The sequence below is a fragment of the Triticum urartu genome, chromosome 5, assembly GCF_003073215.2.
Source record: "Triticum urartu cultivar G1812 chromosome 5, Tu2.1, whole genome shotgun sequence".
Lineage (NCBI taxonomy): Eukaryota > Viridiplantae > Streptophyta > Magnoliopsida > Poales > Poaceae > Triticum > Triticum urartu.
The window spans coordinates 93517470-93535817 of NC_053026.1; the positions used below are offsets into that span (position 1 = coordinate 93517470).

At 48.2% G+C, this 18348-nt stretch overlaps 2 protein-coding genes across 7 annotated transcripts; both read left to right on the top strand.

Moving 5' to 3' along the window:
• The first annotated feature begins 6366 nt into the window (after positions 1-6366).
• On the top strand, positions 6367-7909 carry LOC125555718 (osmotin-like protein). Its single transcript, XM_048718578.1, has 2 exons — positions 6367-7175; positions 7571-7909. Exon 1 carries the CDS (start codon positions 6426-6428, stop codon positions 7113-7115), a length of 690 nt encoding a protein of 229 aa, XP_048574535.1. The 5' UTR covers positions 6367-6425; the 3' UTR covers positions 7116-7175; positions 7571-7909.
• Positions 7910-13927: 6018 nt separating this feature from the next.
• LOC125508045 (succinate dehydrogenase [ubiquinone] flavoprotein subunit, mitochondrial-like) lies at positions 13928-17802 on the top strand. 6 transcript variants are annotated; one of them, XM_048672605.1, is made up of 6 exons: positions 13928-14808; positions 15362-15436; positions 15512-15612; positions 15692-15755; positions 16708-16796; positions 17560-17802. In XM_048672605.1, exons 1-5 carry the CDS (start codon positions 14595-14597, stop codon positions 16794-16796), a joined length of 543 nt encoding a protein of 180 aa, XP_048528562.1. In that variant the 5' UTR covers positions 13928-14594; the 3' UTR covers positions 17560-17802. The 6 variants fall into 6 exon arrangements, 5 of the variants coding, with proteins under 5 accessions (XP_048528562.1, XP_048528561.1, XP_048528563.1 ...); XR_007283187.1 differs by having other exon boundaries at positions 13932-14808; positions 15904-16796; XM_048672606.1 differs by having other exon boundaries at positions 13932-14558; positions 14715-14808; positions 15904-17802.
• Positions 17803-18348: the final 546 nt, after the last annotated feature.

Genomic DNA, 18348 nt, shown 5'->3' on the forward strand with positions numbered 1-18348 from the left:
CCTCGGGATCCAGATCCAATCCACCTCCTCGCCTCGATCCAACCGCAACTCGCAGCCACCCACCAATCCAACTCCACCTTGCCGTAGCGCCACCCGTCGGTTCAGCACGAGCTCCACCCGAGAACAGCCACCGTTCACCGCACCACCAAGCCATTTCTCCGTGCCCAGTTGCTCCACCGCCGCCTTGCGCTGTCCTCTCCATCCTCTTGATGTTTAGCAGCGCCAGCAGGACCCCGTCAAGCCCGCGCCAAGCCCCTGCCTCGTCGAGCTTTTCCTCGCCGCCCGGATCTTTTCCCCAACCGTCGGACCTCCCTGCAAGCGTCGCCGCCGGCGACCACAGGCCAAGCGCCCTGCTTTGCCTCCTTCCCTCGCTCTTCTTCCTCCCTGTACTTTCTCCTCACCAGCTCTCTCTCTCCCTCGCAGCAAGACGCCACCGCTGGTGCTCGCCGTCGGCCTCGTCGTCGCCGTCCTAGTCCCGACCCCCGCCGGATCCGGCCGATCCCCGCCTCGCCTCGTCGCCCGCTGCCAAGTCCCGCGTCGTCGCTGTCCTCCCCTGCTTCTGCCTCGAGCAGGAGGAGACGCTCACAGCGCCGCCTCGCTCCCATTGACCGCACCCCTGTTCCTTCGTCGGCCTGGCCAGCCGGCCCAACCACTCACCAGTGCCTCCCCAAGGTCCAGCGTCCCGGCCTGCCTCCTCCTCTCCATAGTTCCAGGCCAAGGCCCATGGTGAGCTGCGCCCCCCACCGCCTATTCCTGTTGGCCCGACTCCAGTTTCGGCCCATGTAGTATTTTTTCTCTCGGGACGAATTTAGCTTTTATCCAGTGTAAAACAGTTTTACAGAAAAGCCCGTGTGGATCATGCATTTAATAATTCCACAACCGTGCATCGGATTAAAACAATTTATATATGAAATATGCTTAGTTTTTCATCTAGTTTCATAATATGTCACTTTCATCTATGTTTGAAATGCTTAAAATGATGTTTGCTTTAATTTGCTCCTATGCCATGCTAAAATACTTTGGTTCATAACTAAATAACCGTAACTCGGTTTGTAATAAACTATATATGTAAATGGAGTAGAAAAATGCCTAGTTTAACATGGTGGCTTTAGTTTGCATGTTTAACAACTCTAAAATTGTGTTTAGGGCAGAATAGTACCAAACCTTAAAATATGCATATGGGGTTTTACCGGAATTGTTGTTGTTGTTTCCGGCCTCATTTAAACTTGCTTAAATGTTTAGTTTGCTCATGCTTCACCCCTTGCCATGCTAAACAACATTTAATATTGTTGGGTACATAAACGAGATCGAACTAAATAACTTGTTGTGGTGTTTCATCAATATGCAACTCGTTGCATATTGAGCTCCACTTAATTTGTAGGATTGCTTGTGCACTTTGCCATGCCATGCCTCATTAAATCGGACATGCATCATACTTGTTTGCACATCGTGCCATGCTTATGTGATGCTTGTTTACTATGTTGTTTGCTTTCTTTCCGGTGTACTTCTTCTCGGTAATCCGGTAACGTTGCGTTTGTGAGGATACATTGGCTACGTCCGTTTGTCTTCTTCATGGACTCGTTCTTCTTCCTTGCGGGATCTCAGGCAAGATGACCATACCCTCGAAATCACTTCTATCTTTGCTTGCTAGTTGCTCGCTCTTTTGCTATGCCTATGATGTGATACCTACCACTTGCTATATCATGCCTCCCATGTTGCTAAGCCAAGCCTCTAACCCACCTTGTCCTAGCAAACCGTTGTTTGGCTATGTTACCGCTTTGCTCAGCCCCTCTTATAGCATTGCTAGTTGCAGGTGAAGATTGGAGTTTGTTCCTTGTTGGAACATGGATATTATTGTTGGGATATCACAATATCTCTTATTTAATTAATGCATCTATATACTTGGTAATGGGTGGAAGGCTCGGCCTTATGCCTGGTGTTTTGTTCCACTCTTGCCGCCCTAGTTTCCGTCATATCGGTGTTATGTTCCCGGATTTTGCGTTCCTTACACGGTTGGGTTATAATGGGAACCCCTTGACAGTTCGCTTTGAATAAAACTCCTCCAGCAAGGCCCAACCTTGGTTTTACCATTCGCCACCTAGCATTTTTCCCTTAGGAGTCGTGCATCCCGAGGGTCATCTTTATTTTAACCCCCCCCCCCCCGGGCCAGTGCTTGTCTAAGTGTTGGTCCAAACTAGAGCCCCTTGCAGCGCCACCTCGGGGAAACTCGAGGGCTGGTTTTAGTTGTACGGATTGCTTATCCGGTGTGCCCTGAGAACGAGATATGTGCAGCTCCTATCGGGATTTGTCGGCACAGCGGGTGGTCTTGCTGGACTTGTTTTACCATTGTCGAGGATGTCTTGTAACCGGGATGCCGAGTCTGATCGGATTGCCTTGGGAGAAGGAATATCCTTCGTTGACCATGAGAGCTTGTGATGGGCTAAGTTGGGACACCCCTGCAGGGATTTGAACTTTCGAAAGCCGTGCCCGCGGTTATGGGCAGATATGAATTTGTTAACGTCCGGTTTTAGAAAACCTGAAACTTAACTTAATTAAAATGCATCAACCGCGTGTGTAATCGTGACGGTCTCTTTCCGGCGGAGTCCAAGAAGTGAACACGGTGTTGGAGTTATGCTTGACGTAGGTTGTTCTAGGACCACTTCTTGATCATAGTTTCTCGACCATGCTTTGCCTTCTCTTCTCGCTCTCACTTGCGTATGTTAGCCACCATATATGCTAGTCGCTTGCTGCAGCTCCACCTCATACTTTTACCCTTCCTATAAGCTTAAATAGTCTTGATCGCGAGGGTGTAAGATTGCTGAGTCCCCGTGACTCACAGATACTTCCAAAACCAGCTTGCAGGTGCCGATGAAACCGTGCAGGTGACACAACTGAGCTCAAGGAGGAGCTCGATGAGATTCGCGTTCGTTATGTTGTTCCGTTTCCAGTTGATCAGTAGTGGAGCCCAGTTGGGATGATCGGGGATCTGTGTAGCATTTGGGGTAGTCTTCTTTTATTTTGGTTCCATAGTCGGACCTTGAGTGTATTTGGATGAATGTAATGCTTTATTCATGTATTGTGTGAAGTGGCGATTGTAAGCCAACTATGTATCTCTTTCCCTTATGTATTACATGGGTTGTGTGAAGATTACCTCACTTGCGACATTGCTTTCAATGCGGTTATGCCTCTAAGTCGTGCTTCGACACGTGGGGGATATAGCCGCATCGAGGGCGTTACAGGTTACATCCAGGTTACTACTAAGAACTAAACTAGTAGCAATAGAACAATCTTAGGTACAAACATAAGCCTTAACCACGCAGAACAACTTTTAAACCAACACAGTACAATAAGTTCTAACCGAAACCAAAGTCTTAAAGCAAGAACAACCATGGATTGGACAACCGGAGCTCGATCGGGCGGTCGCGACAAAGGCATTGTCGTGCTCCTTGAACTTGGTGACCACCTCCACGCCCTCATCGTTGAAGACGATCATCTTCACGGTGTCGGGGGACAACAGCTTGAACGTTAGCATGTACCTGGTCATGATCTGGTGAACAACGACGAAGGTAGCCCAACCTGGTCAAGGGTGACCCTGTCGTCGATCACCCTCACCGCCACCCTCCATGCGCAGCCGGTGTTCTTCTTTATCTTGAACTATGTAGGGATGGCGGGGAAGTGCTTTGTGATGTCCAGAGGCAATGGCAGACTCTCCAGCTTTGGAGCAAGGATAACCTTGCAGAAGTGGTTTGGTCCTGACTTCTGATGGAAGTGGCCATAGTTCCTCCGCTTGGGGCTTGGGTGATCCTGCACTGCCACTTTGATCACTGGAGGCACAACCTTCTTGCCCTTATCCAATGGTGGCACCACCTTCTTGGCCTTGTCCATCTACATTATGAACGACACGCATATCAACGGTTAACATTCATTCATATCGGCCTAATGCTCCTATATTAACCGACCCCACTAACCCAGCACCATTCTCAAACCCCCTCTGTTTCACCACCTCTCCTCGGCATGAACTCCAACTCCAACCCCAACCCTTCCCCCTCGAGCATTGGATGGAGGGCATTCTTCCTTGGGTGCTCACTCGGTGAACACAAGAAGTTCAAGCACACCATGGAAGTGTGATCGAACTTCAACAGCATCGATGGCATGCACAAGGAGGCCGGTGCTATGATGAAGAAGGCTACGCCGGACGAGCTGAAGACATTGGTTCCGGACCCAGCCAAGGGCGCGATGTCAGTGGACATCCTGTGCTGGGCCATGAATCAGGCAAACTCCAGCGACGCTCGATAGCGGGCAAGATGTGCCAAGTACAATCAGTACAAGGCGCCTCAAGACCAGCGTGGAGCGGCGTACCAGAGGGGGTTTGAGTGTGGTGCTGGGTTAGTGGGGTGGCCAGGGCGGCGGCGGCAGACGACCGTGCAAGACCCATCGTTCTTGATGAAGACGATTATGATGAAGCCGATGAGGAAGAAAAGAAGATGACTATGCCCCCGCCGCTCGACGCGACTCCAGGGTCACCGCGACTAGACAATCCAATCCCGCCCCTGATGTAATCAAAAAAATAACCTATGAGTCCTAGTAGCCGTAGATGCAGAATCAATTAATGTCAATCCCCCCATGTGTTTAGTCCCCTCCCTAACTGTTCAATCGCGTGCTCTAATCGAATCTAGCCTGAGTCGAAAGCAGTGAATGTACAGAGAGGACGAGGTCTTACCGCCATGGACGATACGCTCTGGTAGAGGTCTACAGTCACTCCGGTGGTTGCCGCCGTCGTCTTGGATCGATTCGCAGTAGAGCTTAGGTGGTTGCCGCCGTCGCCGCCGTCGGTGTGAGTGGGGAAGAGGGGAGAGCGCGGTTAGGAAGGGAGGTGATGGCAATTTATGACGACGCGTCTGGAAACAACGCGACGTCTCGGGACTGCACCCACGCGTGCAACCGCCCACACCCACGTGCCTAGGGTTGCACCGCGCGGGCCTGGCTCCAAAAAAGGCCGATTTGAGCGTTCCTCGGGTTGCAGACCCAGAGATGCTTTAATGTTCATGCTATGCAGGCCCAACAGTGAAGGGAGCAACTAGTTAACGAGCGCTCCTTCGGGAGCCTCGCAATGATCAGCGCCACTTGGCGCGCTCTTAGCCATTCGCCACGTGTCGCGCTCTCGACGCTTCCTTCGAATTTTGTTTTTTTATTTTTCCGCACGCGTTTTCGGCTTTCAAACGGTTTCCTTTCCAGGTTTTTTCGACGTTTTGGTTTTCCTCCGGTCTTTCTTAGCTTTTCGATCAAAAAAATTCGAAATTTTTTTTTGCGCGAAAAAACACGTTTTCTTTTTTTTCCTTTCACGAAAGTCACGGTTTTTTTTTCACGAGAGGCACGGTTGTGCTTTATCGAGAGTCAGGGCCGTGCCTTTCGGAAACAAAAAAAAACGTGTTTTTTTCTTTTTTTCGCGAGAGTCACGGTTTTGCTTCCGCGAGAGGTACGGTTGTGCTTTCGCGAGAGTCACGGCCGTGCCTCTCGGAAAGGGAAAAACAAAACGCGTTTTCTGTTTTTATTTCTTTCGTTAGAGTCACGGTTTTGCTTCCGCGAGAGGCACGGTTGTGCTTACGCGAAAGTCACGGCCGTGCCTCGCGGAAAGGGAAAAAATACGCGTTTTCTGTTTTTTTTCTTTCGTGAGAGTCACGGTTTTGCTTTCACGAGAGGCACGGTTACTCTTTCGCGAGAGTCATGGCCATGCCTCTCGGAAACGGGAAAAAAACATGTTTCTGTTTCTTTTCCTTTCACGAGAGTCACGGTTTTGCTTCCACGAGAGGCACGGTTGTGATTTCGCGAGAGGCACGGACGTGCCTCTTTCGGAAAAGGAAAAAATCGTGCTCCCGGTTCGGTTTTTCGTCCGGTTTTTTTCGTGAAAAAAAAGTTCGTCAAAACCTATCAACATGGGATCTAGTTTTGAAGATCTCGATGCGAGGAATCCAATCGTAAAAACGGTTCGAGATTTGGACGCACGGTTTAAAAGATAAAACGTTTTGAATAAACGGATCTACGAAAAAAGGAAAAAACTCCCAGGTTGCGACAAGTGGCGCGCTGCATGTGCGCCACTTGTCGCGACCCTGAAAAATGAAGTATTTTTTGCAACGAGTACTCCTTAATTAATGATTTCGAACAGTAAATACGGATAATCAAACAGACTTTTTTCTTCTCGCGCGGGCCTAGCTGAGGTATATGCAGCCTATCAAACATGTCTCGGCATACTGTGAAGCCGTTGCTTTTCCTCCCTCGAAACAAGCAAAAAAAAAAAGCAAAAGCAAAAAGCTGTCCCTGACGACTCAGCCCGAGCGGCAATCCTTGGCTACAAAAGTACTAGAATCCAGCCGCTCCTCTCTAACCCCACCTCTCATCTCACAAGCTAGCTAGTTGCTGTAGCTGCCATGGCCAGGGATCTCGCCTTCGTCCTCCTCGTCCTTGCCGCGCTAGCCGCCTTCTCGTCAGCGACCAAGCTGACTATCCACAACCTCTGCCCGCACCCGGTCTGGCCGCTCGTCACCCCCAACGCCGGCCTTCCGTCCATCTCCGAAAACACCGCGCGCCTCGACACCAACGCGATTCTCTCCCTCACCTTCCCACCCACCTTCTGGGCCGGCCGCGTCGCGGCCCGCACCGGCTGCAACGACGGCACGTCGCCGCCGCGCGGGTGCTTCACGGGCGACGCGCCGCCGTCCACCGTCGCGCAGATCACGGTCCACGACAGCGGGAACCTGGACCTCGCCGCGTACAGCGTCAGCCTCGTAGACGGGTTCAACGTGCCGATGGTGTTGAGCCCGCAGGCCATCGGCGGCGGGCAGTGCCCGGCGCTCGGCTGCGTCGTGGACCTCAACTGCGACTGCTCTCCGGACAACCGCGCCGCCGAAGGCACCGCGTGCCGCGGGCCCGCGGGGTACTTCAAGAACCGTTGCCCGCTCACCAGGACCACGCCGACAGACGTGGAGCCCGTGCCGCAGAGCTGCCGCGCGCCCGGGGAGCTTAAGATCGTCCTCTGTCAGTCGTCCATGCTCCAGTGCGGCGCCGCGGCGGCGGAGGACGCCGACATGGTCATCCGCACCGTCGTCGCCGACAACTAGAGCCCGGAGCTCCGTGTTGTCCTCGCTTTGCCGTACTTCTACGCCATGCGCGATCCGTGCGTACGTTTTATTTAAGATAAGAGTTCGTGAGCGTTAATTAAGTGGCCTGTTTTCATACAAATGTTGCAGTTAAATGTTTGTATTGAGACCTTAGGTTTCGTCATCTGTAATACCGGCGGTGTAGCTGGTAGTACTGAGCTAAGCCATCCGAGTGCAAGGAAAATAATGCGAGTGATTTTCTTCTTGTAATGTTGCATTCTTTTCTCTATGATTGCTAAACTCCCATTCCATGAAATTTTCGTAAATGGTAGTCACTCAAAATAGAACATCACTTAGCATAAAAATGATAAACCTCGGTTGAATTGATAGTATTCAATTTGATATGATAACATGGATATTTCGATTTTTTAAATAAATTCTAATAGTTGGTCGCATGTTTTTCCTATTGAAAACAGGGTCGATTCTCTACAACAATATGCTAGCGGTAGAAAATGAAGTGGAGTCGAAGAAAGAAGCCTCAGCATTGGAGAATAGTTTCAGTAACGGCCGGCGGTCCGGCTCGAAAAATCGGGAACCGGTACCTTGCCCGGTGTTTTTAAGGTGTATAGGTCTTTTGGTGAAAAAAATCAAGAAAATATTTTAAAAATGATGTAAAAACTCAAACAACTAACCTTGAGGCAAGGCATGCCAAGGTTAGAACACTTTGTGATTTATTATTGGGTTACGTTTGATATAATGTGCATTCATTTGATTTTTGGTCAAAATTTTGAAAAAGTACCTTAAATCTTTTGATATATTTTTTCACAATTGTGCCAATGCATAGGTGATCTGACCAATCAAAACGTGAACAGACAACCTCATAAGTTCAGTTGCCGGTTTGCTTTTCTCAACTTTGTAATAGAGGAGCCCTGAAATGAGATATTGCTGGAGACTGGGGTTAGAGATCTAGGTTCGGGGTGATAAGGGTCACTGGGATGGAGGGGTTAATAGCAATGTTTTACTCCCTCCGCCCCAATAATATAAGAGTGTTTCTGACACTACACCAATATAAAAAACGTTTTTATATTATGGGACAGAGAAAGTATCTATCAACCACTGAACATGACTATGTTGATAGGTTGATGCCGTTAAATGTCTGATTGAGGAGGTTACAGTGATGATTTAAGAAAGAAGACGGACATGAAAGAAAAGGAGGATGAAGATCCAAAGACTCGACAAAATCCCTAATTCAGTTGTCCAAAGCATTATTAGAAAAAACTTATCTTAGCACACAAATCTAGAAAATCCATGGGAGACAAAACAAAAATGCAATATTGACTGCACTAAACAAGGCTTGACAGTGGGTGAGAATATAGCTTTATTGGCTTTTGAGAAGCATAATATACCTTGCTTCACGCCAAAGATGCATTGGTGCGCTTTCGATCGCACAAGCAGAATAATTTCATATGCCAAAGCAAGATCGGACGAATCAAAAGTCATCGTGGGTGCCTAAAGTAACACGTCATGTTCAACAGTGGGGATAGGGAGTAAAATCCACATGGCCCTCACATTTAATTAGCAAAAAACCACCACTTTACGATTATGGCATTTTGTACCGCACCAAAAAATAAAAGTGACAAAAAGACACAGATGGTCGACACTAAGCATTTGGCTGACGTCACTATGAACAACTCCAACGGACCGACCCATTTTGTCCGTGCGCATCCGTTTGGATCGGCACGAACAGAAAAGTCGGCTCAATGCGTCGACCCAAACGGACGCGCGTCTGCTTTTCGTCCGCCTGCCGACTCATTCTCGGCCCAATTTTGAGCCCCATTTACGTCGACGCGGACATGAAACGGACGTACGTGCCGCGTGCCTATTCCTTCCTTTGGCCCACTAGTCAGTGTCACATTGGCCCTCTTATTCCACCCATATCAACATCAAACCTTCACCCGCCCCGCCCCATCGCCGCAGCCGTCCATTTTTGGTGCCTCTGCCAGCAGCCGTTACCGACACACCTAACCCCAACCCCACCACCTCCCACGTCGCCACCACCACCCCCTCGCCGCCGGGGCACCGAAGCTCCCTCCCCCCCCACACACACACACTCGGACGCCGCCGCGAGCAGGAAGCCGCCTTCCCGCCCTAGCCAACTCCTTCGTCTGACACCACCTGTTGTCCTGACGCTGGCATGCTCGTCAGACGCCTCCAGACCAGTCACCTGGTCTAAGGGAGGCACGTGTCTCTTCGTCGGCCAGCTTTTTCGTTGACGCCCGTAAGCTGTTCGCAGTTTGCCAACGTACAAAATGGACTTCGCCGATGAGTTCTTTCTCCACAATTTCCTGTGTGACTGACAATTCCTCATCCGGTGATGGGGAGGAGATCTTATCTGCCGTGTTGGTCCATGACCACCTTAATAGACAGCGACCGTTGTTACGGAGCTCGATCCTGGGGCACCTTCCAGCGTTGAACCAATATATGTATGTTTTTTTCAAATGTATTTGAGACAATTTAGTTTTTATTCGGCTTGTAAAACTATGCTAAATTTACTTGGTTGTGAATCTATGCAATTTTTGTTTGCCTGTGAAACTATGCAAAATGTGTACATATTTACTGAAAAATGGACAGCCGGCCGCACCGGCAAATATGGGTCGGCGCGTAGGGCGCACTGCCGACCAAAAACATAAACAAGACGGATGCCGAGCGAGCGGACGACCTATACCGAAAAAATACGGACAAAATCACCATTCGTTTGGGTCGACGCGTTGGAGTTGCTCTAATTGGCCTGACCCACTCGTTAGGCTGAGTCAGCAAAAAGAAAAAGTCACGTAGGCATAAAAACAGTCATGCATTCTTCCCCTCCTTCCTCATTTCCTGACATCTGAATCTGAGCGTTGTTGGGGGTGTTTCAGCCTGGTTCGGTGTTGGCTCCATGCCAGTGGCCGGATCACGGGTTCGCACAGGGGAGTACCATGGTGGACGTGCGCGTCGCGTGGGCGACTCGACGCCCCGGTTGCAGCAGTGACATGGAGTGCCAGCCATCGACCATGGTCGAGGCGATGAGGATGGTTGGGTGTTAGCGCGGATGGATTTCACGACCGTGCGGGTGCTGGTTGGTGGTCGGGCTGCTCTTGGCCTTGCGAAGTCAATGCACTACAAAAAAGACACATCTGTGACATTTTGGCCCAAACAAAAAAAATTGTCATACTTATAACACTTCTATGACGATAATTGTGACAAAACCCGGTATCATAATAGATGTGGTGGGCTCCTACTTCTATGACAAAAAATCATGACTGAAAATGGGCTTTTCGTCTTGGGCGGGCCGGAGACGCACCTGCATGACATTCTTTGGGCCGTCCATGACGGAGAAAATCGTGGTAGAAGCGAGGACGAGGAAAATATCGGGGAGTTTCCAGTTACAGTGGGTGGTCGAGGCTGAGCAATGTAGTGTGGTTTGCACGTTTCTCTCGTACGCGCGCGTGGTGCGAGCCGTGTCGCTATAACTGAACCTGAGCGATCTCCTACTGCTACGTACTGAAACTGATCGATCGATCCCTTCGCTCCTAACTGAACTCGGCGAAGACTCCTTCGCTGCTAACTAAACTCGATCCATCGCTGCTACTGCTGCATGCTTACTGAAGTCGATCGAACTCCCGTGCGAGACGTAGCTAGTCGGTTGGATTGCCTCTGGCTGAACGGTGCTTGTTGCTGCCACGCGCGCGATACATAGAATGAGTCGAGACGTGGTGTGAGTCGAGCCGGTTGGGTTGGATGTGGTTGAACAGTTCTTGGTGGGGGTTGGATGAACAGGACCCCGACCATGTGTAGGCAGTTGCCGTTGGATGAACAGGACCCACTTGTATATAGTACGCGGTTGCCGCTGGATGAACAGGACTCCAAGGAGGCCGCAACACAACCCAGCCGGTTGGGGGTGGATGAACAGGACCCCATGGAGGCTGGTTGAACTGAAGCCAGTGGAGGCTGGATGAACAGTAGCACTTGGATGAACAGTGTCTGGTGGAGGCTGGAGACGGTGGATGAACAGTAGCAGGTGGAGGCTAGAGGAAGTCGACGGTGGATGAACAATAGCCCATGGAGTCCCGTTTTGCGGTACGCCACACCCCTCCCGATGAACAGGACCCCATTTCGACCATAGGAGGTCGAAGAGCAGTCTGTTTCCTCCGTTTTGCGGTACGCCACACCCCTCCCGATCAACAGGACCCCGTTTCGACCGTAGGAGCTCGATCAGAAGTTCGTTTTCACCGTTTTGCGGTACGCTAGACCCTTCCCGATGAACAGGACCCTGTTTCGATCATACGCGGTCGAACAGAAGGCCCGTTTCCTCCGTTCTGCGGTACGCCAGACCTCATTTCAGTTGTTCCGTCGAAGCCGGTTGGCTGCCGATGAACAGGACGCGTTCCGACCAAGTGGCTTTGCTTCTGATGAACAGGATGTGTTCCGATCCAGTCACTTAGCTCTCGGTGAAGACGACCTTGTTTCCCCCGTTCCGACCCACCTGGTTAGCTGCCAATGAATAGGACGACATCACTGCCGTCCGTTGCCTCTCCATGTACACGAGGCCTGGCCGTACGTATGCGCGAGTACGCGTTCGAGACCCCGCCCTTATGTATGTACGTAGTCACATTTAATCTCTTGCATTGTGGTTGTACGTACGTGTACAAGATATATATAGACGGACTGCATGACATGCTACGTCCGCGCCTCTACTACGACACGTGCATCTCCTTACTCGTACACGGTTCATTGTTGCAGAGAGACCGGTCGACCAGTATGTACGTACACATTCGCGACCAGACAGACAACCCGTCGTACGGTTCGACCCGGTGGGTCCCAGCTGTCAGGGAGGATAAGAAGGCACTTCCTTTCATGCAAAGATATAGCTGGTGGGTCCCAGCTGTCAGGGAGGATAAGGAGGCACTTCCTTCCATGCGAAGATATTGCTGGTGGGTCCCAGCTGTCAGGGGGAAGACTCATTTTTTGGCCATACTACGGACGCACTTCCTTGCGTACGAAGATGTAGCTAGTGGGTCCCAGCTGTCAGGGGGGAAGCGTTTTTTCGAGGCCCTTCCGATAGGTTCCGCTGTCAGGTGGAGGAATCATTATTTCGCCAGTAATAAGGAGGCACTTCCTTGTTGCGGTCGTGGACCCAACTGTCAGCCTCTCCACGTACAGTCCTCTTTCGGTGGAAGGCGTTCCTTGACCACGTTGACCATGCCGCGCCGAGAACACCAAGGCGGTGGACGATGGCGAGGCCTAAGATGGGAACGATCTGGAGTCATGGAACAAGGGGCACTGGAGTCCCTGGTGGAGGGGAGTACGAGGGGCTGGTTCGACTACTGGGTGAGGCTGCCTTCGCCGGAGAATAACAAAAGATGTGGGTGAGTACAGGTATGACCTGGCCACCGTTGGGAGTAGAGTGGGACGGCGAGGCCTGCGCGACGGCACGGCCGGCCACGGGAGGCAGATGCAGGTGCTCCAACCGGCGATGGTTTTTGCGGCTGGACCAAAAGCAACTAGATCAGAGATTGAAGATACGTCTCCAGCGTATCTATAATTTTTGATTGTTCCATGCTATATTATATTCTGTTTTGGACATTATTGGGCTTTATTATACACTTCTATATTATTTTTGGGACTAACCTATTAACCGGAGGCCCAGCCCAGAATTGTTGTTTTTTTTGCCTATTTTAGGGTTTCATAGAAAAAGAATATCAAACGAAGTCCAAACGTAATGAAACCTTCGGGAACATGATTTTCGGAACAAACATGATCCATAGGACTTGGACCCTACGTCAAGACATCAACCAGGAGGCGACGAGGTAGGGGGCGCGCCTACTCCCCCCAGGCGTGCCCTCCACCCTCGTGGGCCTGCTGTTGCTCCACCGACGTACTTCCTGCTCCTATATATACCTACGTACCCCCAAACAATCAGATACGGAGCCAAAACCCTAATTACATCGCCGTAACTTTCTGTATCCACGAGATCCCATCTTGGGCCTATTTCGGAGCTCAGCCAGAGGGGGCATTGATCACGGAGGGCTTCTACATCAACACCATAGCCTCTCCGATGAAGTGTGAGTAGTTTACCTCAGACCTTCGGGTCCATAGTTATTAGCTAGATGCCTTCTTCTCTCTTTTTGGATCTCAATACAAAGTTCCCCCGCTCTCTTGTGGAGATATGTTCGATGTAATCTTCTTTTCCGGTGTGTTTGTTGAGACCGATGAGTTGTGGGTTTATGATCAAGTTTATCTATGAACAATATTTGAATCTTCTCTGAATTGTGTTTATGTATGATTGGTTATCTTTGCAAGTCTGTTCGAATTATCAGTTTGGTTTGGCCTACTAGATTGATCTTTCTTGCAATGGGAGAAGTGCTTAGCTTTGGGTTCAATCTTGCGGTGTTCTTTCCCAGTGACAGTAGGGGCAACAAGGCACGTATTGTATTATTGCCATCGAGGATAACAAGATGGGGTTTCATCATATTGCATGAGTTTATCCCTCTACACACTACACCACAACACTAAATTGGGGGCAATTAACTGCCGGGAGAAATATGAGAATAAGGGCAAACCATCTGCCGGGGATCAGGTAACTGCCGGCAAAAATGCACAAGGGTGGATAAACTGCCGGTAGAATTTAAGCAGCAAGGGCGCATGTACTGCCGGCAATGATATGCCCATCTTAGGTCATCAAAACTGCCGGCAGAACTAAACTACGGCCCACTGTCTGCCGGGCCTATCCGTGGCACGAGCCCACAAAAATAATTAGGCCCAAACGCGTGCTGGTGCTGGAGAGTGCGCGACAGACCAAAATTTTTGCTCAAAAGAATTACAGCCGCCGCCCCGACCTGTTCTCCCCCAAATCGAACCTCCTTTACCCCTCCTCTTCGACCGATACCACCGCCGCCGTCGCCGCCGCCCCTTCCTGTTCTCCCCCAAATCGAACCCTCCTTTACCCCTTCTCCTCGACCGACACCGCCGCCACACCGCCCCTTCTGCCACCACCACCCCTCAGCCGACCTGTGCGACCGCATCTGGATCTATGGCGCCAGTGCGTAGAGGTCGCGTCTCCTCCCTCCAGAGGCCTCTGATGCATGAGGTCGATGGAGCCTCCCTCCCTTCCGCACAGCCACCTAAACGTCGATGGCGCCGGTGCGTCAAGGTCAACGTCAGCTTCCTCCCCAGCAACAGATCCTACGACGAACACCAATCCTTCTCCATTGTGATGTGCGGCAACGGCAAGCGCAAGAGGAAGCAGTGCCGTCCAAGGGTCCACCACGGCATCGGGCTCCTCTTCTCCGCGGCCCTTCACGCTGGCTAGCATGAGATGGCTCCTGGCCGCGGCTTCCTTTCCCGCTGACTGCGAGCGCGGTGCCTGCTCTCTGCTTAGATCCGTGCCAATGGAAACCCGATCTAGGTGAGATTCTCCATAGCAAGGTAGTGAATCTCTCCTTCTCTGCTGGATGAGAACTGATGGTGGGCGTTGTCCAGTTGTCCGTACGAATCCAGATTTCCCCTCCCTGCTACATCTCTCCTTCCACCGAGACTGTCTTCTTATTGCTGTTTTTTCTTTTTACTACCAAATTGATGCAGATGCTATTAGTGAAAGGATTGGAGACTGGGTCTAGTAGTGGTAGGTTTTTTGAGAAATTCCAAGTGCTCGGGAATTGCAAATTGTTTCAGCCAGGTTAGTGTATGTGTAATTTTTTATGGGTTGTCTGAAATTCAGAATCATTCTCACTTGTAAAGGAATGCCATATGTACCTAAAGTGATTTGTTTCGGGGGTCTCTTCCCTTCTCTGGGAATCAATTATTTAACTTGTAATAAATAATAGATATGCCTACTTTTATGTGATTATAATTTGATGTAGACATACTGAAGGAAAATAGTCTTTGATTGTTGCCTTTAGCATTAATTTTCTTTGCATTCTATTAGACTTGATGTGGATATTTCTTGGATCTTATTTTTCCTTGGTTTTTAATTGCCTTGCTTGTTCAGTTGCTGTAGATTCTACAAGCATTAGGTCATTAATGCATTATCTTTTTAGTGCCGCTAAGATTGTCTTGTGTACCTGATCTTGTTGTAATGTTGACAAGATTTTTTACATGATAGTTAAAACCTACTAGCTAATGAGCCCTTTCAATGGATATAATTAGGTCTATAAATAGTGCTTGCTTTCTGCACCGCATGTTTAGGACACTGCTGATTAATGCATACTTATTTTCGACGCGCCTGTCAGGGGGTAATTGCACTCAACATGGAGGATGGTACCCTTCATCGTTTCCTTTCAACAAATGCTATTTTAGCAACAGGAGTAAGAATCTCTGTCTTAATCACTGACTATTCCTTTTCAGTTTACTGCCTGTCTTATCCCTGTCTTGTTTTATAGCTCAACATGGTTATGGCAGAGGTTACTTCTCTGCTATTTCACCTCACACATGTACTAGTGATGACAATGCTATGGTTGCACGTGCTGGGTTACCCCTTCAGGTTAGTCTTCTGAACTAAATCACACTGACTTAGCTACTTCTCAAGATGATATGGTTATATCTATCTGTTGAATTTGCAGGATCTTGAGTTTGTGCAGTTCCATCCTACAGGCATTTACGGTGCTGGATGCCTTATAACCGAAGGTTTTACATAACTAAAACTTTTTTATCCTACTGTAGTCACATGTGTATTAACTATAGCTTTTGCACTGCACATTTCTCCAGTTAGTATCGAAATATCAGTCAATCAACCAAATTTTCTTACATTACTATGTCATCATTCATTTTTAAGGTTCCCGGGGCGAAGGTGGTATTCTTAGGAACAGCAAAGCTGAGAGGTTCATGGAACGATATGCCCCTACCGCCAATGATCTGGCATCTCGTGATGTTGTTTCTAGATCTATGACTAATTGACTATGGAAATTAGAGAAGGACGTGGTGTACGTATGTTTCAGTTCTCTTGTTTTATGCGATTATGCTTTAGGTGATAATCTGGTGTTGTTGGTTCTTCCCACATCACTTGCTGTTTCTATCCTTTAGCCTCAGGACCATTGACCGACCATCTCTACCTGCACCTTAATCATCTTCCTCCAGAAGTGATACATATGCATCTTTTATACCCAACCATCTACATATACAGAATATAACTTTCTTGTAGTGCTGCCGCCGGGAGATAAATCTTTGTATGCCCTTCCACTATTAAATTTTGTTGTAATTATTCTTACTATGTTGAGATTGCGGTCTTCATTTTTTATGTTTTCTGCTCTTTGTGACAATTCACAATTTTCCAAGATAAATAACTCTCATCACTATTTGGGCACTATATTGTAATGCTTAATGCTTCAGGAATAAGCGTGTGAAATCTAAACACATGTTTTAAGCATTTATCCACTTCATGTGGGCAATCCCCGTTGTTAATATACAAGAAATCGCGCGCACAAGTTAAGCACTTATTTGTAAATGATTTTGACACTGAAAGTTCTTAATTTGCTTTGAGCACATTACATCTGTAGATGTGGCAGAAGCCAAGTTATTCCAGGATAATATGCAATGTCAAGTGCAATTATTTTCCTTATGCTAACACAGTTTTCGCCAGCATTATTTTTTCAGCTGCTTGATGGAATCATGGAAGGAACATATACAGTGCAGTACGAAACGAGGAATGATCTGATGATGTTGAGATGAGTATGGTACCCATACTGTATCATTTTTTGTTCAGAATCTCTGATGTTAAATGGAGGGTGTTAAATGTAGCCCTTGAGAAAAAAATGGGACATTGTACTACCATAGTGAGCTCCACTGTAGAAAGTAAAATAACCAGCCTTAACTAGGTGTATATTTGTTACTCTTAAATAGTACATAAGCTTTTGAAGGAAGTAATTGCCTCAGAGTTATGCCTACTCACCCCCGAGCCCTGAGTGAGGTGTGGTCACTGTGTGCTTGGCTGCTGGCTAGCTTCCATAGTACGTACTAGAGGAGTACTATACTGTGTGCTTGATACCTTCCATCACTTAGAGAAATAGCTGCACGGAGGAGTCTATCACTTATATTTGGTAAGATAGAAGCACCATCAGGAGTTGAGGACTTGAAAAGAGGTACAGAGGCAACCAATGGGGCAATATTTTGATCTCATCTTACACATTCTATTATGTTTGTCTTTATTATATGTCATCTTATTAATTATTTATATATACTTGCCATATTGACGCGTTGATGTTTCTAGAAATTTCCATATCCGGCATCGTCTTACTCGTATCGCCGTATCAGTGCTTTATATGATTTACTTGATGCCTTGAAAGGAAATATGATGAGAAATTCTCTTCGTTCATGTAGATGTCTTTCTTAAAAAGTTGGAGCGGTGCACATGATTGTCTTTGAGTATTGTAATCAATGTATGCAGATAATGTTTTATAATACTTGTACTTGTCAATTGTATCTCTTTGTCCAGGTTGGAAATGTTCGTGAAGACTGGCCAAAGATAACTTGCCCTAACCATATGCTCTGAGCTCACGTAGAAGACCTTACAAGCTTTGCATTTTGTGCTTGTTACATTCTGTATAACTTGGATGTATTGAAACTATAGATGCTAAATTATGATGCAAGTCATCATGTGTAATCAGTGAATTGTATACATTGTAACCATGTACTTTGATCATCAGATTTTATAATATAAATGTGCAGATTCCTTTTACTTTATTTTAATGAATGGCTTGTCAGTGTGCATCTAAATGTGAAATAAATACAATACTAGAGTGCAATAGCCTTATAGATTGGGGTATTTGGCAACCGTGGCACATCATCTGCCGGGAAAGCTATTAACTGCCAGGAGAATTTGTCTGCCGGGAGAATAGAAACTGCCGGGAGAACTTTGAACATGGCGGCATACAAACTGCCGGGAAATCTCTATCTGCCGGCGTTTGCAATTCTCGGCAGCCGTTCTTGTGGCAGTTCTATCTGTCGAGAGAAAAACGTTCCCGACAGTTTGTCTGCCCTTATAAGTGACTTCTGCTGGCAGTTTTTATGTCCTTGCAATCGTGTTGTGGTGTAGTGACATCATGTCATCTTGCTTAAGGCGTTACTCTGTTCTTATGAACTTAATACTCTAGATGAATGCTTGATAGCGGTCGATGTGTGGAATAATAGTAGTAGATGCAGGCAGGAGTCGGTCTACTTGTCTTGGACGTGATGCCTATATACATGATCGTACCTAGATATTCTCATAACTATGCTCAATTCT

Bases quoted from the DNA above. Each gene is read 5' to 3' on its own strand.
- LOC125508045 (XM_048672603.1), top strand. From the start codon at position 14,595: ATGGTGGGCGTTGTCCAGTTGTCCGTACGAATCCAGATTTCCCCTCCC. The intron at 15,437-15,511 runs GTAAGAATCTCT...CTTGTTTTATAG, and splicing joins ATGCTATTTTAGCAACAGGA to CTCAACATGGTTATGGCAGA. The intron at 15,613-15,691 runs GTTAGTCTTCTG...TTGAATTTGCAG, and splicing joins GTGCTGGGTTACCCCTTCAG to GATCTTGAGTTTGTGCAGTT.
- LOC125555718 (XM_048718578.1), top strand. From the start codon at position 6,426: ATGGCCAGGGATCTCGCCTTCGTCCTCCTCGTCCTTGCCGCGCTAGCC.